This window comes from Chiloscyllium plagiosum, unplaced genomic scaffold, assembly GCF_037043375.1.
Source record: "Chiloscyllium plagiosum isolate Xiang-an unplaced genomic scaffold, Cpla_swu_hap1 HiC_scaffold_3, whole genome shotgun sequence".
Taxonomy (NCBI): Eukaryota; Metazoa; Chordata; class Chondrichthyes; order Orectolobiformes; family Hemiscylliidae; genus Chiloscyllium; species Chiloscyllium plagiosum.
Window position 1 is genome coordinate 150,499,437 of NW_028270141.1, and position 26,994 is coordinate 150,526,430.

General features: G+C 47.8%; 1 protein-coding gene across 1 annotated transcript in view; it reads left to right on the plus strand.

The window, feature by feature from the left end:
- The window catches only part of susd4 (sushi domain containing 4), a 195,221-nt gene that overhangs the window by 162,148 nt on the left and 6,079 nt on the right, over window positions 1–26,994 (plus strand). The window contains exons 8-10 of the mRNA XM_087984317.1: window positions 239–430; window positions 1,904–2,048; window positions 12,091–12,473. Coding sequence (XP_087840443.1) covers window positions 239–430; window positions 1,904–2,048; window positions 12,091–12,473 — 720 coding nt within the window. The remainder of the gene's footprint in view (window positions 1–238; window positions 431–1,903; window positions 2,049–12,090; window positions 12,474–26,994) is intronic.

Genomic DNA, 26,994 nt, shown 5'->3' on the forward strand with positions numbered 1-26,994 from the left:
CCCCAGCTCCAGATGGACCTGCCAGAGACTAGTTCAAGGCCAGCCAGATCTGTAGCACTGAGAGGGAGTTGGCAGAGTGAGGGAAGCTGGCATCTGAGATGGGAGAACTGCCAACTTCCCTCTGGAGACATGTCCACTGACCTGGGACAATGTGAACAATAGCAGCATTCTGATACTGGAGGATAGAGGTATTAATCTCTCTGTCTGTCTGTCTGTCTCTCTCTCTCTCTCCCTGCAGCGTGCCCCTTACCTCCAATTCCAGATCATGGGGACTACATTTGCCATCCTTATCCCTGTGACCGCTACATCCATGGTACTGTCCTGGAGTTTTACTGTGACCCTGGCTACTTCTTGACCAACGATTACAAGTACATCACCTGCCAGTATGGACAGTGGTTTCCCAGCAGCCAGCTCTTCTGCCAACACGCTGGTGGGTGCTGGGTCCTGGCATGGAAGAGGTGGGGCAGGGGGCATGGGGCACCCTCTGGTCTAGGAGGTTAGAGAAAGATCATCCTGCAGACTGTGGAGCAAGCCAGGAGGGCGGTTGTGTGGAGGTAAAAGTTAGGATCCCATGCAAGAGCAGAATATCTGAAGTAAGGGTGGGAGTAGGCCATTCAGCCCCTCCAGCCTGCTCCTCCATTCAATTGATCTGTTTATAACATCAAAATCTGTATTCCTGCCTTTCTCTATAACCTGTTGTCTCCTCACCTAATCTATCTGCTTCGGCCTTAAAAATATTCACGCAGTCTGCTTCCTCCACCTCCCGAGGAAGAGAATTCCAAAGACACATGAACTTCTGAGAGAAAGGGATTGTCTTTTTTTTGTTTTAAATGAGTGATCCTTTACGTTTTCTTTTTAAACAGTGACCTCTAGTTCTAGATTGTTCCACAACAGGGAGCAGCATCCCCCATACCCACCTATAAGAACGCTCAGGATGTGACACATTTCAGTCGAGTCTCATTTGTCTGATAGTTATTTTTGTATCAATCTGCTCAGATACCTCAGGGTAAGGTGGGAGTAGAACCAAAGGTAGGGACATTACCACTGCACCATCAGAGCCCCCTCCCCGTTATGTGGTACGGGAGGGGAGACTGTTGTTCAGATGATGTTTGGTGTGTAACCAATGGGAGATAGCATTGTGTAATACACTTTTTACTACTAAATAAGGCACAGGGGATAACATAGCCCGTTACGATAACTTTCTCAAAAATTCATTTGACAGATGTAGGCCAGAGTAGACAAAAACAGCACATTGTAGGGAACAAGCAATAATGCAGGCTAGCCAGTCACAGAGTCATACAGCATGGAAACAGACCCCTTGGTCCAACCAGTCCATGCTGAACATAATCCCAAACTAAGCTAGTCTCATCCACCTGCTCCTTGCCCGTATTCCCCTCCTAATCATGTACTTAACCAAACGTCTTTTAAACATTTGTAATTGTACCCACTTCAACCACTTTCTCAGGAAGTTCATTCCACATGCAGACCACCCTGTGTAAATAATTTGCCCCTTATGACTTTTAAAAATCTCTCTCCTCTCACCTCCCACCAGAGAATTCAAAAAAGCCTCCTTCCTGAAAGGACGTTAGTGAACTGGATGGGTTTTGATGATAATTGACAGTGGTCACTGTGAGGAAGCTTTCGAAGCAAAAGTTTATTGAAATGAAATTTTACCGTCAGCTATGGATAGGATATGAACCCAGTGCTTGTGGGATGTTGGTGTGGGTTGATAATCTAGGAACGTGACCACTGCACCACCCACTTCCTTTGTGGCTCTGTCAGTCAGTGGCTGAGTTCACACAGCTTTACCTCTCTCCCAGCTGGTTTGGTTCCACTGATTTAACACACAGTGGGTTTTCTGCAGTCACTTACTGCTCCATCTCTCTCTCTCTCTCTCTTGCAGATCAAGCCTGGTCAGACTCTGAGGCAAGTGTCCTGTCCACCTGGAAGATTGTAGCTTTCACAGCCATCAGTGTTCTTCTGGCCTTGCTGCTTGTGGTCTTTGTCAAAGCGTTTCACATCAAGCTGAAATCACCATGTCAGGCTGGGTAAGCAGAAACTGATATCCCTTCATTTACAGTTTGGAGGGTTAGACATTGTACTGGGGAATGGAACTCTGAAAGCAGTCTGTAGCAACATCAAACAGTCTCAGTTCAGGCCTCAGCAGGGGGGAAGCACATAGAACATTACAGCGTGATACAGGCCCTTCGGCCCTCGATTTGCTCCGACCTGTGGAACTGGCTACATTCACACTGTCTTACATAAAATATGCAGCAAATCCATTAGACTCCATAAAGAGGATGCAGAAAAGGTTTACACAGTCCAAGGATGTGGGACTACGTTTCGAGGATAAATTGGAGAGGTTGGAGTTAGAGCAGGTTGACAGGTGATTCAGTAGAGGGGTTTGGGCTCATGAGAAATCTGCACAAAGTAGACATTAAACAGGAGCCTGTCCCCACTGGTGCAAGGTACGAGGGCGAGAGGTTATTAATATAAGACAACAAGTGAAAGATCACATGATGGAAGGGTTTTTACACAGTGAGTGGTTAGGTTTAGCAATACAGTATTGCAAATGTTGTAGTGACAGATTCCTAAATTGGTATAGATTCTGAGGTAAGTGAAACTTCCAGGATTACAGTGAAAAGGCTGGGCAATGGGAGTCACTGAGGTCGAGGGTATTAACACAGACAAATGGCCCTCACTAATCATTCAATAAGAAAGAGAGCAGACCCAGAATCTGTTTCAAGGGAAACCTGTCTACAAAAAGGTTCCAACCATTTCTCAACATTCACTTTTGAAAAGATTTGTGACTATAAAGTCCTTTCCAGAGTGGGCTGATTTCTCTAGAATAGTGCGTATTGAAAAATAAAACGTTATGGTGTGGAAGAAGACCAATTCTGTACATAGCTAACCATTCGGTCCCATTACGTCCACTGTACCTCTGTACCTTCACGAGTTTATTTCTCTAAAATGTCCATCCAATCTCCTTCTGAAATGATTAATTATCCCTTTAATCTAATACACTTCAATTAAATCAACCCTCAATCGTCTATTCTCCAGCGAAAACATTCCTCGCTTTACCAATCTAACTTCATAACTCTCCATCCTGGAACTCTCCTCGGAAGCCTCCACCCTCTCAAGGACCCTCATCTTTTGGGGAATATAATCTATGCTGATGAAGCCTCAGGTTTCACTATGTCATTATCACCATTTCCTGTCCCTTTATAAAAACTGCAGCTCCTCCCCATGGTAAATTTCACCTGCCTATCCTGCTAACCTATGCCCTGTAACCGTCTGGTGTCATCATTATTTATACTTCTCCCAGGTTGCTAGCTTTAGCATATTTGGAAATTTCAATATTCAAGTTATGTCCCCACCATCAGAAAAACCCAGTTGTCTCAGCACTGATCTCTGTCAATCTCTGCTATCTCCTGCCGAGGTGAATCCAAATCCCATTATCTCAGAGAAATTAAATCTAAAGCCAAGCCCTTTGACCCTCTCTACCTTGAGCAACTTGGGATGAAAGTGAGTCAGATGATGTCTTTTCCCCCTCTACGTTCAGGCAGTTTTTCCAGGAATTGCAATTTTCACCTCATCCATTACCTCTACTGCTTCCATGTCAACAGATATTTTTCAGCATCCGATTCCTTAGTAAACACCTGATACTCCTGGAGTCATAGAGGGTTTCAGGAAAAGGTCCTTTGGCCCATTGATTTGATTGGATTTATTGTAGTCACATGTACCTAAGTACAGTGAAAAGATTTGTTTTGCGAGCAGTTCAGGGACATAGAGATCACAAGGTGCTTAGACAGAGCAAGGCATACACTGCACAGGAGGTGCACAAAGCAGGATCAACATTACTCGAAGTTAGAGAGTCCATCATCAGTCTAATAACAGCAGGGAAGAGGTTGTTCTCGAACCTGTTGGTGCGTGTGTTCAAGATTCTGTACCTTCTGCCTGATGGAAGAGGTTGGAGGAGAGTATTATTGGGGTGGGAGGGGTCTTTGATGATGTTGGAAAAAGGGGAGTGTAACTGGAAGGTCGGCTTCCATGATGGTCTGGGCTGTGCACACAACCTTCTGCAGTTTCTTCTAGTCCTGGGCAGAGCAGTTGCCATGCCAGGCCGCTCTGCACCCAGACAGTATGCTTTCAATGGTGCATCTGTAAAGGCTGTTGAGGGGCCTTATGGACATGCCAAATTTCCTGAGCTGCGTGAGGAAGAAAAGGCGTTCTTGTGCCTTCTTGACTATCATATCTACATGGTAAGTCCAGGACAGGTTGTCGGTTATCGTCGCTCCCAGGAACTTGATGCTGTCAACCCTCTCAGCCTCCACTCCGTTGATGTAGATGGGGGAACGTTCTCCTCCAATCTTTCTGAAGTCAGTGATGAGTTCTTTAGTTTTGCCGACATTGAGAGAGAGGCTGTTATCATTGCACCACAACACCAAGCTCCCTATCTCCTTTATGTATTCTGACTCATTGTTGTTTGATCTCTGTCCTACCATGGTGATGTCATCAGCAAACTTGTGGATGGTGCTCATTCAGAATTTGGCAACACAGTCGTGGGTGCACAGGGAGTACAGTAGGAAGCTGTGAACACATCTGTGGGGGTGGGGGTGAGTGTCCAGTGTAGAGGGTTATTGAGGAGGTGTCTATTGCAGTCTGTGGGTCAGAAAGCTGAGGATCCAGTTGCAGAGGGCGGAGCTGAGTCCTAGGTCTCTAACTTTTGAGATCAGTCTGGAGGGGATAATGGTGTTGGAGGTGGAGCTGTAATTAATGTGCAGGAGTCTGACTTATGTGTCGTTGTTGTCCAGATGCTCCAGGGATGAGTGCAGGGCTAGGGAAATGGCATCCACTATCTTGGCATCCACCTGACGGAGAATCTCACCTGGACTCTCAACCCCAGCTCCATAGCCAAGAAAGCCCAGCAGTGTCTCAGTGCAAGCTGAGGAAAGCCCACCTCCCATCCTCCCCCCCCCCATCCTCACCATATTCTACAGAGGGTTCATTGAGAGTACCCTGAGCTGCTGTCTGGTTTGGGAATTGCACCGTCTCAAAGAGAACAAAGGACAAAGAAAATTTACAGCCCAGGAACAGGCCCTTTGGCCCTCCAAGCCTGAGCCCATCCAAATGTACTGTCTAAACCTGTCGCTCAATTCCTAAGCATCTGTATCCCTCTGCTCCCCACCTACTCATGTATCTGTCTAGATGCATCTTAAATGAATCTACCGTGCCTGCCTCTACCACCTCTGCTGGCAACGCATTCCAAACGCCCACCACCCTCTGTGTGAAGTACTTGCCGCATGTGTCCCCCTTAGACTTTCCACCTCTCACCTTGAAAGCATGATCTCTTGTTATTGACACCCTGGGAAAAAGCTTGTCTCTATCCGCCCTGTCTCTACCCTTCATGATTTTGTAAACCTCAATCAGGTCCCCCCTCAATCTCCTTTTTTCTAATTAAAATAAACCTAACCTATTCAACCTCTCTTCATAGCTCGCACCTTCCATACCAGGCAACATCCTCGTAAACCTTCTCTGCACCCTCTCCAAAGCGTTCACATCCTTTTGGTAATGTGGCGACCAGAACTGTACATAACGATAGTGAGGACATCTGAGAGGATCACCGAGGTCTCTCTTCCCTCCATTACAGACATCTATTCCACACGCTGCATCTGAAAGGCTAAGAGCATTGTGGAAGACCCCCCACACCCCTCACTCAAACTCTTCTCCCTCCTGCACCTGGCAGAAGATACCGGAGCATTCGGCCTCTCATGGCCAGACTGTGCAATAGTTTCTTCCCTTAAGGCTCCTTAACACCATATGAGCGCACTCTGTTCCGTTTGCAATTTTCAGACAATGTTCTGAATTGCTGCTAAAACAATGTTTATTAATGATCCTTCACTGTTACATTGTCATTTGTCCACCACTGTGCGTATGGTTTTGTCTTGTCGGGAATTACTGCACTGTCTTGCTTGTTTTGCACTTCTCTCCGCACTTTATGCTTCCCTGTGTGTGACTGTACTCCCGTGTAGTCTGTGTGTTCAGCACCTTGGTGTGTGATATCCTGTCAAAGGCTTTCTCCTGGTCCAGGCTGATCAGGCAGGTGTCCAACCCCCTGTCCTGCACGTAGGCGATCATATCCCTGAGGAGTGCGAGACTCTCAGCGATCTTCCTGCCCGGCACAGCACAGGTTTGGTCAGGGTGAATCACCGACCCTAGAGCAGACCTGACCCGGTTGGCGATTACCTTTGACAGAATTTTGTAATCCGCATTCAACAATGAGATCGGTCTCCAATTTTTGAGTTCCTCCCTCTCCCCCTTCCACTTGTAGACGAGGGTGATGATGCCTTTCCTCATGGATTTACTCATGGTACGTCTGCTTTTTTTTTATTTCAAAAATATACTTTATTCATAAAATAATTTGATGGTCTGTACAATTGGTCATGCCATACATATGTAAACATGCACATACAGAGATCAAAACTTATCATTTTTATACAGGTATGTACATTTTTCGATCATATGCCCATATAATTAGCTGAGGCGTCAGCAGAGCCCAAATGACTGTATGGGCCCCCTGCTCTTCATTAGGCAGGCAGACTTTACACAGTGGTCTTTTCCCACCGTGCCTTGGCGGCAGCTGCCCCAAGCTTCAGCGCGTCCCTCAACACGTAGTCCTGGACCATGGAATGTGCCAGTCTGCAACACTCAGTCGGGGTCAACTCCTTCAGCTGGAAGATCAGCAGGTTTCGGACCACCCAGAGAGCGTCCTTCACCGAGTTGATGATCCTCCAGGCACAGTTGATGTTCGTCTCGGTGTGCGTCCCGGGGAACAGACCGTAGAGCACGGAGTCCCGCGTCACGGCGCTGCTCGGGACGAACCTCGACAAACACCACTGCATTCCTCTCCAGACTTCCTCTGCGTAGGCACATTCCAGAAGGAGGTGTGTGACAGTCTCGTCCCCCCCGCAGCCGCTTCGAGGGCAGCGTGCGGTGCAGCTGAGAGTCCGGGTGTGCATAAAGGATCTCACTGGCAGAGCCCTTCTCACCACCAGCCAAGCCATGTCTTGGTGCTTGTTGGAAAGTTCTGGCGATGAGGCATTCTGCCAAATGGCTTTGACAGTCTGCTCAGGGAACCGCTCGATAGGATCCGCCCTCTCCTTTTCCCGAAGGGTCTCAAGTACACTACGTGCTGACCACTTCCTGATGGACTTGTGGTCAAAGGTGTTTTTCTCACTGCTTCAAACCCACAGCACTCCAACAAAATCTTCTTCACAGACACACGCCGATCGACTGGTGTGTGCTCCTCCACCTTCTTCACAGTCACCCTGACCTGTGTTGCGAATGCCCTGGCCAGGGCTGCGAGCGGCTGCTGAGGCCATAGCTCTGAGGTTGGCTGGTACCTGAATTGGCGTTAGGCCGAAGCCAGCATAAAGATCAACCAAGAGCAGGTCAGCACAACCAAACGATCCTCCAACAGCCAATCACGATCCAGCGATGGTCTCCAGCAGCTCCGACGACTCACAACACGACCCCTCTTGTATCTCCCCCACCAGCACACGTCCGCTGCATCGAAACGACAGCACTCGAGCAGAATCTCTTCCTCTGGTCCTCAGGAACTACACATATTCCGGGCCACAAGGCCGAGAAGAAGGGTATTCTTCACATCCATCTGGGGTGGGATGTGGACTGCTGTCTAGATGGGGGAGGTGAACTCATGGCAGATAGTAGGGACTGCATTTTACTGTCAGGATTTCTAGCTCCGGGGAGCAGTGGCCATCTTGTCCATTTGGTTAAAAACCACCACCTAGTTATATTAACCTCATTTTCCAGCACTTGGCTCCTAGCCGTGTGTGCCTTGGCATTGCAAGTGTACATCGAAATCTAAATGTTAGGAAGGTTTCTGCCCTTGCATATTAAGGACTCATTAAGTATTCTAGCCTTGCCTGGTGTCTCTGAGCTCTTCATTCGATCTCTTTGTTTCTATCGTACCTGCCCCACCTCACACCCAATCACTACTCGTGTACTGGGAGAAGATATTTGGAACACTTTTATGTTGGCTGATATTTCTACTCTTCCATTCAATTTTTTGCCACTTATTTCCCTTTTCACTTCCCCCTCAATGTAATGGATGTGGCCTAGCTCTCCCTTGAAGAATTTACTTTACATTTTGGTCTCAGTATGTTCTCTAACGTCCACATATCCAAAGAGCTCTGGTTTTTGTTCCATGTCTTTCATCCTTGTTGCAATGTACCTACTTTCTATCTGAGTCAGTGATTTACCTTATTGTCCTCATATGGACTGTCCTGTGATGTTTTGCATGACTTTTATCCTGGTCAGATTCCTTGTTCTCCCAGTGGAATTCACCTTGTCCTAATTTACCTGCCCGACTTTAGATTATTCACTGCTGTTGCCCATTACTTGTTGCAATTGTGTAATACAACAATTGCTGTTAACCCTGTGGTCTCTAACAGTAGGGAAAGTAGTAGCAATGTCTTTTGGGAATGGGAATGTGACTGGATTAGGAATCTAGAAGCCCAGGGTCATGCTTTGGAGACACAGGTTCAAATCCCAGTTCTGGTTTAAATTCTAGGGAATGTAACTGAAATCTAATGGTCAGCATGAAACTACCATTCGATTGTTTGTAAAGACCACTTTAGGAAATGAAATTGCTGTCCTTACCCAGTCTGGCCAATAGGTGACTCTAGACCCACAGCAATGTGGTTCCCTCTTAACTGTCCCTCTGAAATGGCTCAGCCAGCAACTCACTTGTGTGAGCTCCAAAAATGTCAAGAAGGATTGAAGGTGGATGGACATGTGGCGTGAAACAAGGCACTGGAAGCAACAGTGTCAAGGCCAGAGAGGTCCTTATAACCCATGGAGAATTGTGCCAGAATTGGGAGATTTGTCCCACTGGCAGACAGACCCAGCAGAGGTGGTGGCTCACTGGTATTCAGTCAGGAGGGAGCTGCCTTGGGCACTCTCAACATGAACTCCAGATCTCATGAAGTCTCATGGTTTCAGGCTAATCATGGGCAAGAAAACCTCCTGCTGGTTACCACGCACTGCCCTCCTTTGGCTGATAAATCAGTGGTACTCCATGTTGACCATCACCTGGAGGAAGCACTGAGGATGACTCAGCAGCAGCACTACTGATTGAACTGGTCAAGGGCGTAGCTATTAGACTGGGCCTGCAGCAGGTAGTGAGGGAACCAATTAGTGGGAAAATGCCTACCTCATGTCATCCTCACCAATCTATCCTTCACAGTCTGGCCATGACTTTATTAGCAAGAACAAACCCGGCTCAGTCCTTGTGGACACAAAGTTCTGCCTTCACATTGAGAATACCCTCCATCATGTTGTGTGGCACTATCACAGTGCTAAATGGGATAGACTTCAAACTCATTTGGAACTCAAGACTAGGCATCCATAAGGTGCTGTGGGCCATCCACAGTGGCAGTTCCAGACTGGCATATCCCCCACTCAACCATTACCATCCAGCCAGGGGATCAACCCTGGTTCAATGGGGAGTGCAGGAGGGCATGCCAGGAGCAGCACCAGGCATACCTGAAGATGAGATGTTGAATCCACCAAACAGGACTACTTGATGACAAACAGCATAAGCAGCAGGTAACAGGCAGAGCTAAGCAATGCCATATCCAATAAATCAGATCTAAGCTTTGCAATCCTGCCACATCCAGTCGTGAATGGTGGTGAACAATTAATTCCCTGGAGGAGGAGGCTCCACAAATATCCCATTCCCAATGATGGCAGAGCCCAGTACATCAGTGCAAATGATAATGCTGAAGCATTCCAAAATTAGTCTTGCTGGACACGGAGTGACATTTTTGTATCTCACTATTCATTTTGAAAGTTCCATGGAGTCTTTCTGACTCTGTGAGAATCCTGAGCCCTCTGTTTCAGTGGGTCTGAAACTTGGATACCAAACTCCCTAAGCAGTTATTGGCGGTTTTCAAGTGAGTACTGTTAAACTACAGTTACACATCTGTTTAACAATTCTACTGAGATTGCACCAAACCATCTGTCGTCCCACTTCTCCCTTGGTCATGACAAATTGTGAGTGTAACCAGAGGGGTGATATGACCAGTTATCCAGCTGTCAGATTAATCTGGTTTAGTGTTCGAAACAAGTCAGCCAGTTTTCTTTAATCAACAAAGTATAACTAAACTTACCCAAACAAACATGCAAAAATGGCTTAGACTGTTCCAGGATAGATAGGATTTATTTTCTAACATCTGAAATCAACATGAGGCAAATATGGGTAACAGACAAACTGTGGTTGATCACCCAATGTAACACACCAAATAGTGAATGTAATCAAGTTAGATCCCATGGATCTCTCAGCAATCCCCTCCTTGAGATGTGAGGGATATCGTGAATCACGAAATCTCATTAAAACTTCACAAGGGATTGCAATCCTTTCCAATGGTCTGGTGTTGACACTTTCTGGAAAACAGCTGTTGGGGACTACCTCACCAAGAGCTCATGTTCTGCTGGTTCACCTTCCCTTGTGGGTCTACGCTCCTTTAACTTCCTAAACACTGCTCCCCAACACAACCGCTGCCTTTTCACACACAGCTCGCTTCACCAAGTTAAAACTGCTTTGATTTTTTTTCCTGGGCTCTAACCTGCCTTAGTTGCACCAAACAATGACTGCTTTTCCTGTCCACCCTCACCCACAAGGCATCTACCTCGCCCTGACTGCTCCAGAACATCTAATTCTTGGCAGTAATTCCTGACTCCAGGACCTCCTTCCTGCGTTCTAACTGCACACAGGTATCCAACATCTCTGGGCCCCTCACTGAGCCCATCAGTACTATTAACAATGCACTGCTGACTCCAGGAGCTCCTTCCTGCGTTCTGACTGCATATCATCCATGCCCTAAGTCACCTGCACAGCTTTTGATTTGATTTATTATTGTCACATGTACCTGGGTACAGTGAAAACTTCTGTTCTGTGTGCAGCACAGGCAGATTGTACCACACCAAGTGCAGTAGGGTAATAGGGAAGAGCCAGGAATACAATATTACAGCTGCAGAGAAGGTACGCAAAGTGCGAGATCACATTGCATTCAAACATTTGAGAGCTCCATTCAGAAGTCTGATTACAGCGGGGAAGAAACTGTCCTTGAATCTGTTGATACATCTGTTTAAACCTTTGTACCTACTGCCTGGTGGAAGAGATTGGAAGGGCTGGGAACAGTTTACCCGTTAACTTCTTCAAGACACCTGCCTCCATCTGTATTTGTCTCCTTCTCCAACTATCTGTGACCCCACAATTGCTCTTTGCTGTATCCGGGTGTGTTTTGAATGATGTATTGGAAAGCTTGTAACAAGCTCCATCCTTATTGCTGGGCAAAAGCAAACACAGCTACCAGCAGTAGGACCCGAAATGGAGCAATCTCTTGGAGCTGCCTGCTGTATGAATGTTACAATGTTCATCCAGTGTTTTCTCCCTGTAGCTCAAATTTAAAAAGGGCTTCCTGCTTAATAAATCTGTGACATCTGGCATTACAAACTCTTGTGATTTGAAGAATACATTGTAAGCAGCAGCAAGATTGAACTTGACATGAACCCACACAGGGAGCTATTAAGGGAAAGGAGGAAAAGACTTGGTCAAAGAGGTTGTTTTTAAAGAACATTTTAAAAAGAGGTAAATAGATGGAGAGGGGAAGGGAGGGAATTGAAGGGGATGAAGGTGTGGTCACCAATGGTGGGAATCAGGGATACACAAGATGCTGGAATTGGAACTGGAGGAGTGCAGAGATTGGAGAGGCCTGGTCAACATTACAGAGATAGAGATTTCAACTCAACAAGTAAGGACGCCAGTGGGTCAGGAAGCATGGCTGATGGAGGGACTTGGTGTGAGTTCAGAAAGTGGCCAGAGAGATTTGGATGGACTCAGGTTTTTGGAGCGGGGGGGGGGAGGGGGTATTGGTTTGTGAGCCAGGAACATTAGAAAAGTCAAGTGTAATTGTAATGGACCCATGCATGATATAAGTCAATACTGACACCTCACTATCTCCTCCAACAAGGTGACCTTGACCTTGTTGACTTGTTTTCCAACAGTGATCAAGACTCTTCGGGTAGCCGCCATTTTGTGGTGGTTGATGGAGTTCCAGTCGTATTGCCCACCTATGATGAAGCTGTTTGTAACCGCACCAATAGCAGCTCTGTGCCTGAGGTGACAGCCCCAGCAGAACAGGCCCAGCAAGAGGACCAAAACCCTCCGGCCTATCCTGGCCGGACCGTGGACAGGGTCGTGGCAGCCAATCCCACGCCTGCAGAGCGGCCTGGCCAATTGGACTACTTGGGGCCTGGGGAAGGGGAGGACTCATCGCCATCAATGTCATTTGGTACAGCGGCCACGCACCCCATCACCGAGGATATCGTAGATGGCCCAGAAACCGAGAACACTGCATCAACATCTCCCAGCATTAACATCGCAGATGGTGAGTGGTCACTACCTGCAATGGAAGAACCTCCAGCACTTATAAAGTTGATGATAAAATACAGAGGGAAGGCAGCTGGAGGAGGAGAAGTGACTCATTAATGGTGGAAAAAGATTCTGAGAGTAGTGACACTTTAGGAAGACCTGAATCTGGAGAAAGTGGGCCCAGGTCATGGGTAAGAGAAAGTGAGGACTGCAGATGTTGGAGATCAGAGTCAAGAATGTGGTGCTGGGAAAGCACAGCAGGTCAGGCAGCATCCGAGGAGCCCAAGCAGCTAATAAAACAACCTTCATTAGTGGGACAAGGCTGGGGACAGGAAAAGATGTACAAGGACTTGATGTCACAGAAACGGAGAGTATTTTATGCGTGGAGAAGGTTGTAGGCATATGGAAAGGTGAGGCCACGGAGTTTATTGTAAATTGGATAATTTTAATTTGAATGGAACTGGTGAGAATAATGACAGTGGAGTTTTGGATAAGCTAAAACTAGTGGAGGATGGGAACTGGCCATATTAGCATGCAGCTAGAGCTGGTGTAGGGGTCTGTAGTGGTGGGGTCTGTAGAGGCGCGGTGAGTGTGGGTAGAGTTTGTCTGTGCCTCTATAGAATTGATTGTGGGGCAGTGGGGGATTGGTTGTGGGGGAGGGGGTGGGGGGATTGGTTGCAGAGGAGGGGGTGGGGGGATTGGTCGGGGGTGGTGGGGATTGGTTGTGAGTGGGGAAGTATGGGGGAATTGGTTGGGGGGTTTGGGAGGATTGGTTGTGAGGGGAGGTGGAGGGATTGGTTGTGAGTGGGGAAGCGTGGAGGAATTGGTTGGGGGTTTGGGAGGATTGGTTGTGAGGGGAGGTGGAGGGATTGGTTGTGAGGGGGGTGGAAGGATTGGTTGTGGGGGGTGGAGGGATTGGTTGTGAGGGGTGGAGGGATTGCTTGTGAGAGGGTGGAGGGATTGGTTGTGAGTGGGGAAGCGTAGAGGAATTGGTTGGGGGGTTTGGGAGGATTGGTTGTGAGGGGAGGTGGAGAGATTGGTTGTGAGGGGGTTGGGGGATTGGTTGCGGGGGTGTGGGGGGATTGGTTGTGAGGGGGTTGTGGGGGGATTGGTTGTGAGGGGGGTTGGGGTTTTGTGAGGGGGTTGGGGGGATGGGTTTGTGAGGGGGGTTGGGGGGATTGGTTGGGAGGGGGGTTGGGGGGATTGGTTGGGAGGGGGGTGGTGGGGATTGGTTGGGGGTGTGGGGGGATTGGGTGTGAGGGGGGGTTGGGAGGTTTGTGAGGGGGGTTGGAGGGATCATTTGGGGGTGGTGGGGATTGGTTGGGGGTATGGGGTGGATTGGTTGTGAGGGGGTTGGGGGGATTGGTTGGGGTTGTGGGGGGAATTAATTGTGAGGGGGGTTGGGGGATTGGTTGTGAGGGGGGTTGGGGGATTGGTTGGGGGTGTGGGGGCATTGGTTGTGAGGGGGTGATGGGGATTGGTTGTGAGGGGGTGATGGGGATTGGTTGTGAGGGAGTGGTGGAGATTGGTTGGGGGTGTGGGGGGATTGTTTGGGAGCGTGGGGGGATTGGTTGGAGGTGTGGGGGGATTGGTTGTGAGAGGGGTTGGTGGGGATTGGTTGGGGGGGTGGTGGGGATTGGATGGGGGTGTGGGGAGGATTGGTTGGCGGTGTGGGGGGGATTGGTTGAGGGTGTGGGAGGGTTTGGTTGAGGGTGTGGGAGGGTTTGGTTGGGGGTGTGGGGGGAGTTGGGGGGATTGGTTGTGAGGGTAGTTGGGGGGGATTGGTTGCGGGGGTGGTGGGGATTGGATGGGGGTGTGGAGGGGATTGGTTGGGGGTGTGGGGGGAATTGGTTGTGGGGGGAGTTGGGGGGATTGGTTGTGAGGGTGGTTGGGGGGGAATGGTTGTGAGGGTGGTTGGGGGGGAATGGTTGTGAGGGTGGTTGGGGGGGATTGGTTGCGGGGGTGGTGGGGATTGGATGGGGGTGTGGGGTGGATTGGTTGGGGGTGTGGGAGGGATTGGTTGTGAGGGTGGTTGGGGGGGATTGGTTACAGGGGTGGTGGGAATTGGTTGGGGGTGTGGGGGGGATTGGTTGGGGGTGTGGGGGCAATTGGTTGTGAGGAGAGTTGGGGGGATTGGTTGTGAAGGGAGGTTGGGGGGATTGGTTGTGAGGGGAGTTGGGAGTGATTGGTTGCAGGGGTGGTGGGGATTGGTTGGGGATGTGGGGGGGAATTGTTTGGGGGTGTGGAGGGGATTGGTTGTGGGGGGAGTTGGGGGGATTGGTTGTGAGGGGGGGTTGGGGGGATTGGTTGTGAGGGGGGGTTGGGGGGATTGGTTGTGGGTGGGGTTGGGGGGATTGGTTGTGAGGGGGGTTGGGGGGATTGGTTGTGAGGGGGGTTTAGGGGGATTGGTTGTGGGGATTGGTTGTGGTGGGGGTTGGGGGGATTGGTTGTGAGGGGTGTGGGGGGATTGGTTGTGAGGGGGGTTGGGGGGATTGGTTGTGAGGGGGGGTTGGGGGGATTGGTTGTGAGGGGGGGTTGGGGGGATTGGTTGTGTGGGGGGGTTGGGGGGGATTGGTTGTGGGGGGTTGGGGGGGATTGGTTGGGGGTGTCGGGGGATTGGTTGTGAGGGGGTTTGGGGGGATTGGTTGCTGGGGTGGTGGGGATTGGTTGCGGGGGTGTGGGGGGATTGGTTGTGAGGCACGTGGTGGAGATTGGTTGTAAGGGGGGTTGGGGGGATTGGTTGTGAGAGTGGTTGGGCGGGATTGGTTGGGGGGGTGGGTATTGGTTGTGAGGGGGGGAAGTGTGGGGGATTATTTGTGGGGTGCTGATGGGGGAATTGGTTGTGGGAGTGTGCGGGATTGCGGGATTGTGGGGTTGCGGGGTGCGGATGGAGGGGTTCGGTTGTGGGGGCGTGGGAATAGTTTGGTGGTGGAGAGGTTTATAAATCTGGGGAGTTGAAGAATTATTATGGGTCTTTCTTCATAACTGCTGGTTGGGATGTGGGAGTTTATTGCAATAAGTCTCCATGAGGATGATTGAGTTTATCTGAATTGTTTGATGTGATGAGCTATATCTCTGCTGGGTGACCAGGCTTTATTTTAGCAGTTGATTTGCCATTGAGGTGTTAAATTAGATTGAAATCTGTGCTGAGGTGATTCAAATCGATTTTGATGACTAACAGGAGTAAGTCCCACATTCCAATTTAACTGTCCCAGACCCACCTCTCCCCAAATCAGGTTTCTGTCACTGGGAGGAGTGCTTACAATCTTAACAAAAGCATTATTCACTGAAGTGAGCTACAAGCAAGAAGTGTTATTAAAGTAAAGGAATTGGCTGTCAGTGAGGTGTCAGGACACCGTAGTGATCTCGTGTTGTGTCGATCATCTGCAATTGATGTTTTGTTGAGGGGTTGATGTTAGTTCCTTGTGTGATGATACCCTCTCTGCTGGGGATGTATAAATATTACCAGTCAGTGGTGGCTGTCTGCACTTGAGCATACTCTACAACAGAAAGATGACGACAAGAATGGGATGGGATTTTTTTCACTTGAGAGATTAAGGAGAAATTGATTTGAGGGAGCACAAGGAAGAACATTGTGTCATAGTTTTATAATTTAGGTTGATTGTGAGGAAACTGGAATGACTTGGGAAGACATTCCAGTTGCACACCGTATCAGGTGACCATAGTGAATCAGTGTGGTGCTTCAGTGAGAAATGGTATTGAAGGTATCTTTGGAAAAATGAGGAGATTCAGCCCCAGACTGATAAAGATAAGGATACAGTCAGTGCTTTACTGAGTGTGAGAGCTGGTTACCCACAGGAACCTGGTAATATGCTAAAATTGCTGAAGGTCTGGTCTCATATTGTGGCAGGCCTAGCAATTTTTTTTAAATTTCAAAAATATAATTTATTCATAGAAAATGAATCTTTGGTACATGGACAGTTAATAAACCCACTCAGATCCATACTCTTTTTACTTACAGGCGATAAATTAAGTCTTTGATGTTCACCATTCTCTATATTTACAGATGATCTCTTGGCCTATAGCTGAGGTGACAGTGGGGCCCAATTACTGAATGGACCCCCATTATTCTTCGGCAGAGGGACCTTATATGGTGGTCTTTCCCCACCATGTCTTGGCAGCAGCTGCCCTGTGTCCCTCAGCATGCAGTCCTGGACCTTGGAATGTGCCAGTCTGCAACATTCGGTCAGGGTCAACTCCTTCAACCGAAAGACCAGCAAAGTTCATCTTTCACCAGTTGATGATCCTCCAGGCACAGTTGCTGTTTGTCTCGGTGTGTGCCCCGGGGAACAGACCGTAGAGCACAGTATCCCGTGTCACGGAGCTGCTTGGGATGAACCTTGATCTACACCACTGCATCTTCCTCCAGACCTTTTTTGAGTAGGCACGTTCCAGAAGGAGGTATGTGACAGTCTCGTCCCCTCGGCAGCTGCTTTGAGGACAGCGTGCAGTGCCACACAGAGTCCGGGTATACATAAAGGATCTCACAGGCAGAGCCTTTCTCACCACCAGCCAAGCCATGTCTTGGTGCTTGTTGGAAAGTTCTGGTGATGAGGCATTCTGCCAAATGGCTTTGACAGTCTGCCCAGGGAACCGCTCAACAGGACCCACCCTCTCCTTTTCCCGAAGGGTCTCATGGACACTACGTGCTGACCACTTCCTGAGGGACTTGTGGTCAAAGGTGTTTTTCTTCATAAACTTCTCCACGAAGGACAGGTGATACGGAGCGGTCCAACTACTCGGAGCGTTCCGCGGCAGCGAGGCCAGGCCCATCTTTCGCAACACCGGGGACAGGTAGAACCTCAGTACGTAGTGACACTTGGTGTTTGCGTACCGGGGATCCACGCACAGCTTGATGCAGCCACACACAAAGATGACCATCAGGGTGAGGGTGGCATTGGGTATGTTTTCTCCCCCTTTCTCCAGATCTTTATACATTGTGTCTCTTCGGACCCGGTCCATTTTTGATCTCCACATGAAGTGGAAGATGGCCTGGGTGACTGCAGCAGCACAGGTTTGGGGAATAGGCCAGACCTGTGCCATGATCAACAACACTGAGAGTACCTCACACCTGATGACCAGGTTTTTACCCATGATGGGGAGCGACCATTGCTCCCATCTGCCCAGTTTCTGCTTTTTTTAGTGGCACGCACCTCCCAAGACTTGACACATGCTCCAGCCCCTCCAAGCCAAATACCCAGCACCTTCAGGTGGTCCATCCTGATGGTGAAGGGGATGAAGGATTATTGGCCCAGTTTCTAAAGAGCATGGCTTCGCTCTTGTCTCGGTTTATCTTGGCTCCCGAGGCCTGTTCGTATTGGTCACAGGTGCACATGAGTCTGTGCACTGACAGCGGATCCAACCAGAAAATGGCAACATCATCCATGTACAGGGAGGCCTTAACCTGTAGGCCCCCGCTGCCAGGAATAGTCAGCCCTCTCTGGCTCACATCCTTCCTGACGGACTTTGTAAATTTTTTTTTATATTTCAAAAATATACTTTATTCATAAAATAATTTGATGGTCTGTACAGTTGGTCATGCCATACATATGTAAACATGTACATACAGAGATCAGAATTTATCATTTTTATACAGGTCTGTACATTTTTCAATCATATGCCCATATAATTAGCTGAGGCGTCAGCAGAGCCCAAATGACTGCGTGGGACCCCTGTTCTTCGTTAGGCAGGCAGACTTTACACAGTGGTCTTTCCCCACCGCGCCTTGGCGGCAGCTGCCCCAAGCTTCAGCGCGTCCCTCAACACGTAGTCCTGGACCATGGAATGTGCCAGTCTGCAGCACTCAGTCGGGGTCAACTCCTTCAGCTGGAAGATCAGCAGGTTTCAGACCGCCCAGAGAGCGTCCTTCACCGAGTTGATGATCCTCCAGGTACAGTTGATTTTCGTCTTGGTGTGCGTCCCGGGGAACAGGCCGTAGAGCACGGAGTCCCGCGTCACGGCGCTGCTCGGGACGAACTTCGACAAACACCACTGCATTCCTCTCCAGACTTCCTCTGCATAGGCACATTCCAGAAGGAGGTGTGTGACAGTCTCGTCCCCCCCGCAGCCGCTTCGAGGGCAGCGTGCGGTGCGGCTGAGAGTCCGGGCGTGCATAAAGGATCTCACAGGCAGAGCCCTTCTCATCACCAGCCAAGCCATGTCTTGGTGCTTGTTGGAAAGTTCTGGCAATGAGGCATTCTGCCAAATGGCTTTGACAGTCTGCTCAGGGAACTGCTCGAAAGGACCCGCCCTCTCCTTTTCCCGAAGGGTCTCAAGGACACTGCGTGCTGACCACTTCCTGATGGACTTGTGGTCAAAGGAGTTTTTCTTCATAAACTTGTCCACGAAGGACAGGTGATATGGAACGGTCCAACTACTCGGAGCATTCCGCGGCAGCGAGGCTAGGCCCATCCTTCGCAACACCGGGGACAGGTAGAACCTCAGAGGCACTGTCATTGCTATTATACGTGGCACAGGTCTGGCCTATTCCCAGAACCTGTGCCGCTGCAGTCACCCGGGCCATCTTCCAGTTCATATGGAGGTCAATGATGGACCGGGTCCGAAGGGACTCGCTGTACAAAGATCTGGGCAAGGGGGGAAAAATACACCCAATGCCACCCTCACCCTGATGGCCACCTTTGTGTGTGGCTGCATCAAACTGTGTGTGGATCCCCGGTACGCAAACACCAAGTGTCACTACGTACTGAGGTTCTACCTGTACCCTGATGGACTTGGTAAATGGCTCTCTACAACATACAAAGTAGCAGAAAGTTGAGACTTCAGCCAATTACATTCATAAACAAAATAAATTTCCTTGTCATTATGGTTACAGCATTACCCTAATAAATCAGCCTCAAATACAGATTTCTAATTGTAAAATACAATTAAATCCAGGCCAAGTCTTTGAGGAAAGACGGTGAGTCTGTGATGGGGTCTACAGGACAGAAGGGATGGAAAGAAGTAGTTGCAAATTGTAAGGGAATTATTTCCCTCAGCCAATAGGGGGAAGTCAACTGGACATTGGCAGGATCCAGGCCACAGCAGCCAAGCTCGCAGTCTCAGTCAGGAATTTAGACCCTCCTGTTGGCATGGGGGCCACCGACCCAGTTAAATGACCCTAGTTCCAGTCAGAGTTGGCCATATCCAGAAGACACTCAGGACTAGAGAAGGTCCTGGTAAAACGGTACACCAGGTTGTGGTAAGGTTAAAGTCAACTAGGCGAAAGTGAGGACTGCAGATGCTAGGGATCAGAGTCAAGATTAGAGTGGTGCTGGAAAAGCACAGCAGATCAGGCAGCTAATCTAATCTTGACCAGGTTGTGGTAAACCTAACGCTAGTTCAGGGTCTGAAAATACTTCAATACACACATGACAGAGCTGGGACAGAAGGTAGTATTATTAAGTGGGAGGATCAAGGACAGACAGCACATGGATTATGGAATTACTAGGGCAGGAGAGAGAATTCAAATGCCCACAGCATCAATGACAGTTAGCAGTGATTCACAACGAAGGGTTCATCGTCAGTTACCTTGGAGGGAGAGGTCAAGAAATCCCTCAGTCCCACCTCCAAAACTGGGATGAAACAAAGTCCTTTTCAGAAACAGCAACATAGCAGTGGAAGGTGAGGTTCATGTTCATTGGCTGTAGGAGGAGGGAAGGAATTGGGAGGTGCTTTGTTAAGCTGTGCTCGGCTATGTCGGGTCAGGATCAGTAAACGTTGATGACCTTTCAGCAGAGCTGACTGACCTACTGAATATTTCCAACAAGATTTATTTTCATTGCCAGTATCTGTAGTATTTTGCTTTATCTCAGTGAGTGTACATCCGGCATTGAGGGAGATGTGAGAAGGCACAAGGAAGATCCAATTATGGAATTGGGTATCACAAGGCAGAAGTCAAGAAACGGGTGGCACGGTGGTGCAGTGGTTAGCACTGCTGCCTCACAGTGCCAGAGACCTGGGTTCAATTCCCACCTCGGGCAACTGTCTGTGTGGAGTTTGCACATTCTCCCCGTGTCTGTGTGGGTTTCCTCCGGGTGCTCCGGTTTCCTCCCACAGTCCAAAGATGTGCAGGTTAGGTGAATTGTCCATGCTAAATTGCCCGTAGTGTTAGGTGAAGGGGTAAATGTAGGGGAATGGGTCTGGGTGGGATGCTCTTCGGCGGGTCGGTGTGGACTTGTTGGGCCGAAGGACCTGTTTCCACACTGTAATCTTAAAAAAAGCATTTTGCAAGTCTAGGTCTGTGCCTAATGCATATATGAAGCAGTAAGTATAGAGCTCAACAAACCAGAAACAAAAACAGATGTTCTGAAGAAGGGTCACCGGACCCGAAACATTAACACTGCTTTCTCTCCACGGATACTGCCAGACATGCTGAGTTTCTCCAGCAATTTCTGTTCTTGTTTGGAAAAAGCACCATCTTGTGATCAGTAGCTAATGCAAGTAGGGAAATGAATCTATGCCCAATACCACAATGGCAGGACTGAGTCTGTGAGAAGTTGGTTTGCAGGTTGTGATTTACTGGAGGATTAAATTAGATTCCCTACAGTGTGAAAACAGACCCTTCGGCCCAATCAGTCCACACCAACCCTCTGAAGAGTAACCCACCCAGACCCATTTCCCTCTGACTAATTGACCTAACACTTATGGGGCAATTTAGCATGACCAGTTCACCTAACCTGCACATGTTTGGACTGTGGGAGGAAACCAGGGCACCCGAAGGAAACCCACGCAGACACAGGGAGAATGTACAAACTCCACACAGACAGTCGTCTGAGGCTGGAATCGAACCTGGGACCCTGGTGCTGTGAGGCAGCAGTGCTAACCACTGAGCCACCGTGCCACTTACAGAAACAGAAATTGCTGGAGAAACTCAGCAGGTCTGGCAGCGTCTGTAGAGAGAAAGTGGAGGTGTTGGTGTCCACTGTAAATATAAAAGGAGTTTGAAATATTTCTTAAGAATAGAGTCAAACACACTAAAAATCACCAAATCCCTCAACATGGAATGGTGTTACAGGAAGAATTGCTGTGCTCTGTGTAGACAGATTTACTCAGGGAGAAGCTGCACAGTTATTTTCATGTTTCTCTTTGATGTAGGCCTCACCATTTTCTGTTCTCATACAGAATAAACTGTACAGACCTAATCACGTTGCTAAGCTTACATGTCAGTATTTCAACATGATTCTAGGACAAGGTTTAGTTTACTCAACAATGTCAATAGTAAAAGAAGAGGAAATGAAATGAGATAAAATACAGCTGAGTCATGGTGTACAATGCACGAAGCTTAGAGAGAGGTCAGCGTTGGTCAGGTGGGACGTGCTGAACACCTTGATGTGATGAGGAAAGTCTGAGGTTGGGCTAATGGCTGATTTTGGACTATCAGAGATTTAAACAGACCAGGCCTATTCACAAATCTAGCAGGCAATTCACCTGTCATTCAGCTCTCCTGCTTGAGAGAAGAAATCTGGTAAAGAGGGGGCATGGTAAATCTCTGATAGTCCAAATTCAGCCATCAGTCCAACGTTTTCAAGGAACTAAAATGCTTGCTGGCATCACAGAGTTCACGTGAGTCAGGGTCTTTGATGAAGATACATCAATCGATGCTGCAGACCCAAACATGAAATGGAGATGGTCATCAAAGTGCAAGGTCAGGGTTGGTAGGGTCAGAGATGTGAAGGAGCAGAGATCAACTGATGGAAATGGAAAAAGACGGTCAGAAAAATAAAATCAACAAGGTTACTTGAAAGGATGTAGGAAGGAAGAAGAAATAAGATGTTCTTTTCATTATTTCTTATTGAAATTTGATATTTTTGTGAAAACTCGTTGGTGTTAAGGAGAAACAAGATTATTTATATATTTTGTACCTATGAAGTATAGTGTTCAAGTCAGAAAGCATTGTTCCGTATACTAAAAGTCCTGGGTTAGTTTCCCATCCATGCCCAGGGCTATCTGTTTAGTTCCTGCAATACATCAGCCAAGGTTCACTGGGTCACATTCTTGTCTTTGAGCCATAACATTCTTAACGTAATCCCCACTGCAGGCCTCGAAAAGCAGCAAGTCTGATACTAAAGTCCAGTAACAGGGCACTGCTGCACTGTTAGTTTGTGGGGATTGGTTTGCTCAGTTGGTTGAATTACTGGAAGTTGAGGTAGAAAGATGTCAGTGTCAAAGGATTAATCCCCAAATGATGGGGAGCAGCTCACAAAGACCCCCCTAATTGCCAATTGCCTCTCTAATGAAGGGAGATGCCTCTGGTGCTTATTAGATCATGGTTAATTATAACACAATTGCATAATGTATGTGTAAACTATTCTGATCAAATCAGTCAACTATGTGTCGGTTGAAATAGCAGGACAGCCAAGATATAACCTACAATTGCAACCTGCATTTTTAAATATTGTTGATATTACTTTATTCATATTGTATTCCAGAAAGTTATGTATATGTACCATTTTGCATTTGATGAAGAGTTTGTTTTTTTTAATTGTGGAGAGTGTGTAGTGTAGAACCTTCTCTATTGCCCCCTCTGTTGGGGAGGTGGTAATCAAGCTAGTTTAATAATGGCTGCCTATTTTATTCAGTGAAATAAATAACAATGACAATCTATTTCTCTTCTTAATCATTGCTCCTTTTCCCCAATCCAAGCTTCCCCATGACTGGGAGGGATAACTGCCCTCTGGATACAGGCAGAAGCACCAATGGTCCTTCCCACTGGAACCTAATGAATCACACCTTGTGACACAGAGTTAGTATCCTCTTCCTCGATTTGATCTTTGCCTTCACCAGCTCCCCCCACCATCAGTCACTCTCCATCTCTGCTGCTTCAACACCAGTGAACAGGAAGTTGGATCTGAGAGATCTTGGTTTGATGTGAATGTACATTGGTCCCTCGTCCCTGTCCCACCACCAACATCACGGTGGAATGTTCCAGCACATAGTTATGGCTCGGAGCTTGTTTCTCCAACCTTGCTGCAGTAGATGTTTGCTCTTTCTATTCTTTCCATGGTTGAAGACCGTTTGGATAAACATTCAATTTTATGATTGTGCACAAGTGAGTTTAGGAGCAGTTATCCTGGACATTGAACATGTTAAGCTGACTTGCCAAAGGGACTTGGCAGATATAATACTCAAACATGGCAGCTTTAGGTAGTTAATTCAGTGAAGCCTTTTATACATCTGTCCATAGAGTCACCTAGCACAGGAGGGAGGCCATTCTCCCCATCATCCCTATGTTAAATGTTTGTAAACACCTTGCAGACTAGTTGCACTTCCTCTGCTCTTTCTGTGCACCTTGGCATTTTTTTCAATTCCATTTTTCCAGCCATTACTGAATTTACTCCGATCGCCCTCTCAGTGTTTTCAAGATCATCATAACTCACCGTGTTAAATAATTTCTCCTTATTGCCGCCCCCTCCAACCCTGAATTGGTTTTGGCAATTACCTTAAATCTACATCCATTCTGCAACTCTACTCTACATCTACAGTCCTCTGCAATTTCCAGAGCTCAGCCCCTGAATTTATCACCTCCTTCCGTTATTCCCTACAACTGTTGTACATTCCTCATTTTTCTCTTTCTCTCTCACTCTCTCTCTCCCCCTCTCTTTCTCTCCCTCTCTCTCTGTCTCTCTCGCTCTCTCTGTCTCTCTCTCTCTGTCCCCCACCCCTCTCTCTCTCTTTCTGGCTCTGTCTCTGACTGTCTCATTCTCTCTCCCTCTTTTTCTCTTCCCCTCTCGTTCTCTCTCCTTCTCTCTCTGACTCTGTCTCTATCTATCTCTCTCTCTCTCTCTGTGTCTCTCTCTCTTTGCCTGTCTCTCTCTCTCTCTCTCTGTCTCCCCCCCAACCCTCTCTCTCCCTCTTTTTCTCTGTCTCAGTCTCTCTCGCTCTGTGTCGCTCTCTCTGTCTCCCTCTTTCTGTCTCTATCTGTCTGTCTGTCTCTCTCCCCTCCTCTCTATCTGTCTGTCTGTCTCTGTCTCGCTCTCTCTGTCTCACTCTCTCCCCTCTCTCTCCTCTCTCTCTCTCTCTCTCTCTCTCTCCCTCTCTCAGACCTGCCTCCACCTCCCTCCTTTGGACCTATGTCAATTATAAGGGAGGGCTTTTGAATCAGGCGGGATCAACTCATCCTCTTCCCTGTCTGCTGCTGGGGCAGAGACCCCTTCCTTTGATCTGCTGTTGTTACCCGCCCCCCCCCCGCCGTTCTCTCAGTGTTAATGCTAACATTGATATTGAGTTTAAACCTGCCCAACCTGCCCCCTTTCCCAATGCCTGGATTCCAGGTGATCCTCTGATTTCAGGTCTGTGTTCACCATTCCCTGTGCAGTCAGGGGAAGGGTGACTTTCTCAGCATTAACTCTGTCAAACCCCTTTTGGGAATTGGAAACGTTTCAATGAAGCAGCCTCTCAAACTTCAAAACTCCAGCTCTAATATCAGCCTCGTCTACTCAATCACTCCAAGGACAGCCCCTCATCCCAGGAAGCTGTCTCGGAGTTTATATTGTACTCCCTCTGCAGTGAGAATGTCCTTCCTTAGGTAAGGAGACCAAATCGGTACAAAATACTCCCAATCTAACCTCACCAATGCTCTGAGTAATTGTCATAAACTCACTTCACTCCAATTCGTTTGTAACAAAATCTGACGTTTTGTCTTCACCTTCCTAATTGCTTGCTGTAAATATATGTTAACTTTCAATGCTTCATGTACAAGGACACTCAAACCCCTCCACACACTAACACGTCTCAGTCTCTCACCATTCAGAAGATATTCTGCTCTTTATTTCCTGACTGAAGTGGATGACGTCACACTCTGTCCTTCATTTACCTCCTCCTTGCACCATACACTGATCTTCCCTATATCCCTCTGCAGCCTCTTGTGTCCTCCTCACCACTCACACTCCTGTTCAGAAGCGTCAAATGTTTATATGGCTGAAGACCAGTCAGCCCATCTTGTCTGCACTTTCTCTCTAATTGAGCTTCATGAGTTAGTGCTATAGTCTGATCCTTTCCCCTGTAATTCTGCACAGTATTCCTGTTTACATAACTATCCAATTGTTTCTTGAATGCCTTGACTAAACTGATCCCCATAGTTCCAGGTACTGAGGCCCAGGCCCCAACCCAAACCACCCACTGTCTGCAAACATTTTCTTCCACGTCACATTTTCTTCCTTTGTAAACCACTTTAAATCTTTGCCCTCTCATTCTTGGACCCGTTAGGAGCAGGAACAGTTTCTCTCTATCTATTCTGTCCAAACATCTCATGATTTTGAAACTTCAATCAAATCTCCTGTAAGCCTTCTCCATTCCAAAGCAAAAGGTGCCAACGTCTTCAATTTATCTTCGTTGCTGGCATTTCTGATCCCTGGACCTCTTCCGTACTCTCTCCAATGGGTTAACATCCTTCCTGAAGGGGAACGTGCAGAATCGTTCACAAACCTGCAGCCTTTCATGTTTGATATAACTCAGTATAAACTAACTTTTTTTGGAAATACCAGAACAACCTTGTCATCCTCTCTGTTCCCTCTTTAAAGATGTCCAGGAAGCTCACTAAACATGATTTTCCCTCAGGAAATCCAAGCTGTCCGTGCGACTTCATTTCTGCTCTGAGTTATTGCTGCCTGTTAATCGTTAAACTGACTGCTGTCTAATTGCTGGCGCTATCTTTTATTTTGAAGAAGGTTTGCGATTCTTCAAGCCTCCAGCAGCACCTTCGGATCCAGGGATGGTCGAAAGGTCAGGGCCTCTACAATTTCCAATCGCACTTTCTTCAAAATGCCCAGATGCATCTGACTCGGTCCCAGTGCCTTAACAACTTCAACTGCCAAGAGTTTATCCAATAAGTCCTCCTCCTCCATTTTAAAACCTCCCAGTGACTGAATCTCTTCCTCAGTCACCATGGCCAGGGTAACAAATGCTTTCTTGCTAATCTCAGATACAAAATATTGATTGGATAACTTAGCCTTGCTTCTTACTTCCATGTGGGTAAATCCCCTTTTTGATCTTACCCCTTCTTTTAACACCCGTTTGTATGTATGTGCCAATAGAAGACTGGGATACACCTTTCACCCTGTTGGCTGCCAGTCTTTTCTCATTATTTCTCGTCACTTCTGCTATTTTTTTTTTAACACCATTCTGAACACTGGATATGAAATTGGCTTGAAGGTAGGAGACAGAGGGTGATGGTGGAGAGGTGTTTTTCAGACTGGAAGGTGGAGTTTAATTTAGATAAATGTGAGTTGCTTGGAAAGGGCAAGGCTTCTGCCCTTAATGGTAAGGTCCTGGGGAGTGTTGCTGAACAAAGAGACTTTGCAGTGCAGGTTCCTTGAAGGTGGAGTTGCAGGTGGACAGGGTTTTGAAGAAAGTTTTAGGTATGCTTGCCTTTATTGGTCAGTGCTTTGAGTACAGGAGTTGGGAGGTCATGTTGCGGCTGTACAGGACATTGGTTGGGCCACTTTTGGAATATTGTGTGCAATTCTGGTCTCCCTGCTATTAGAAACATGATGTTAAACTTGAAAAGGTTCAGAAAAGAT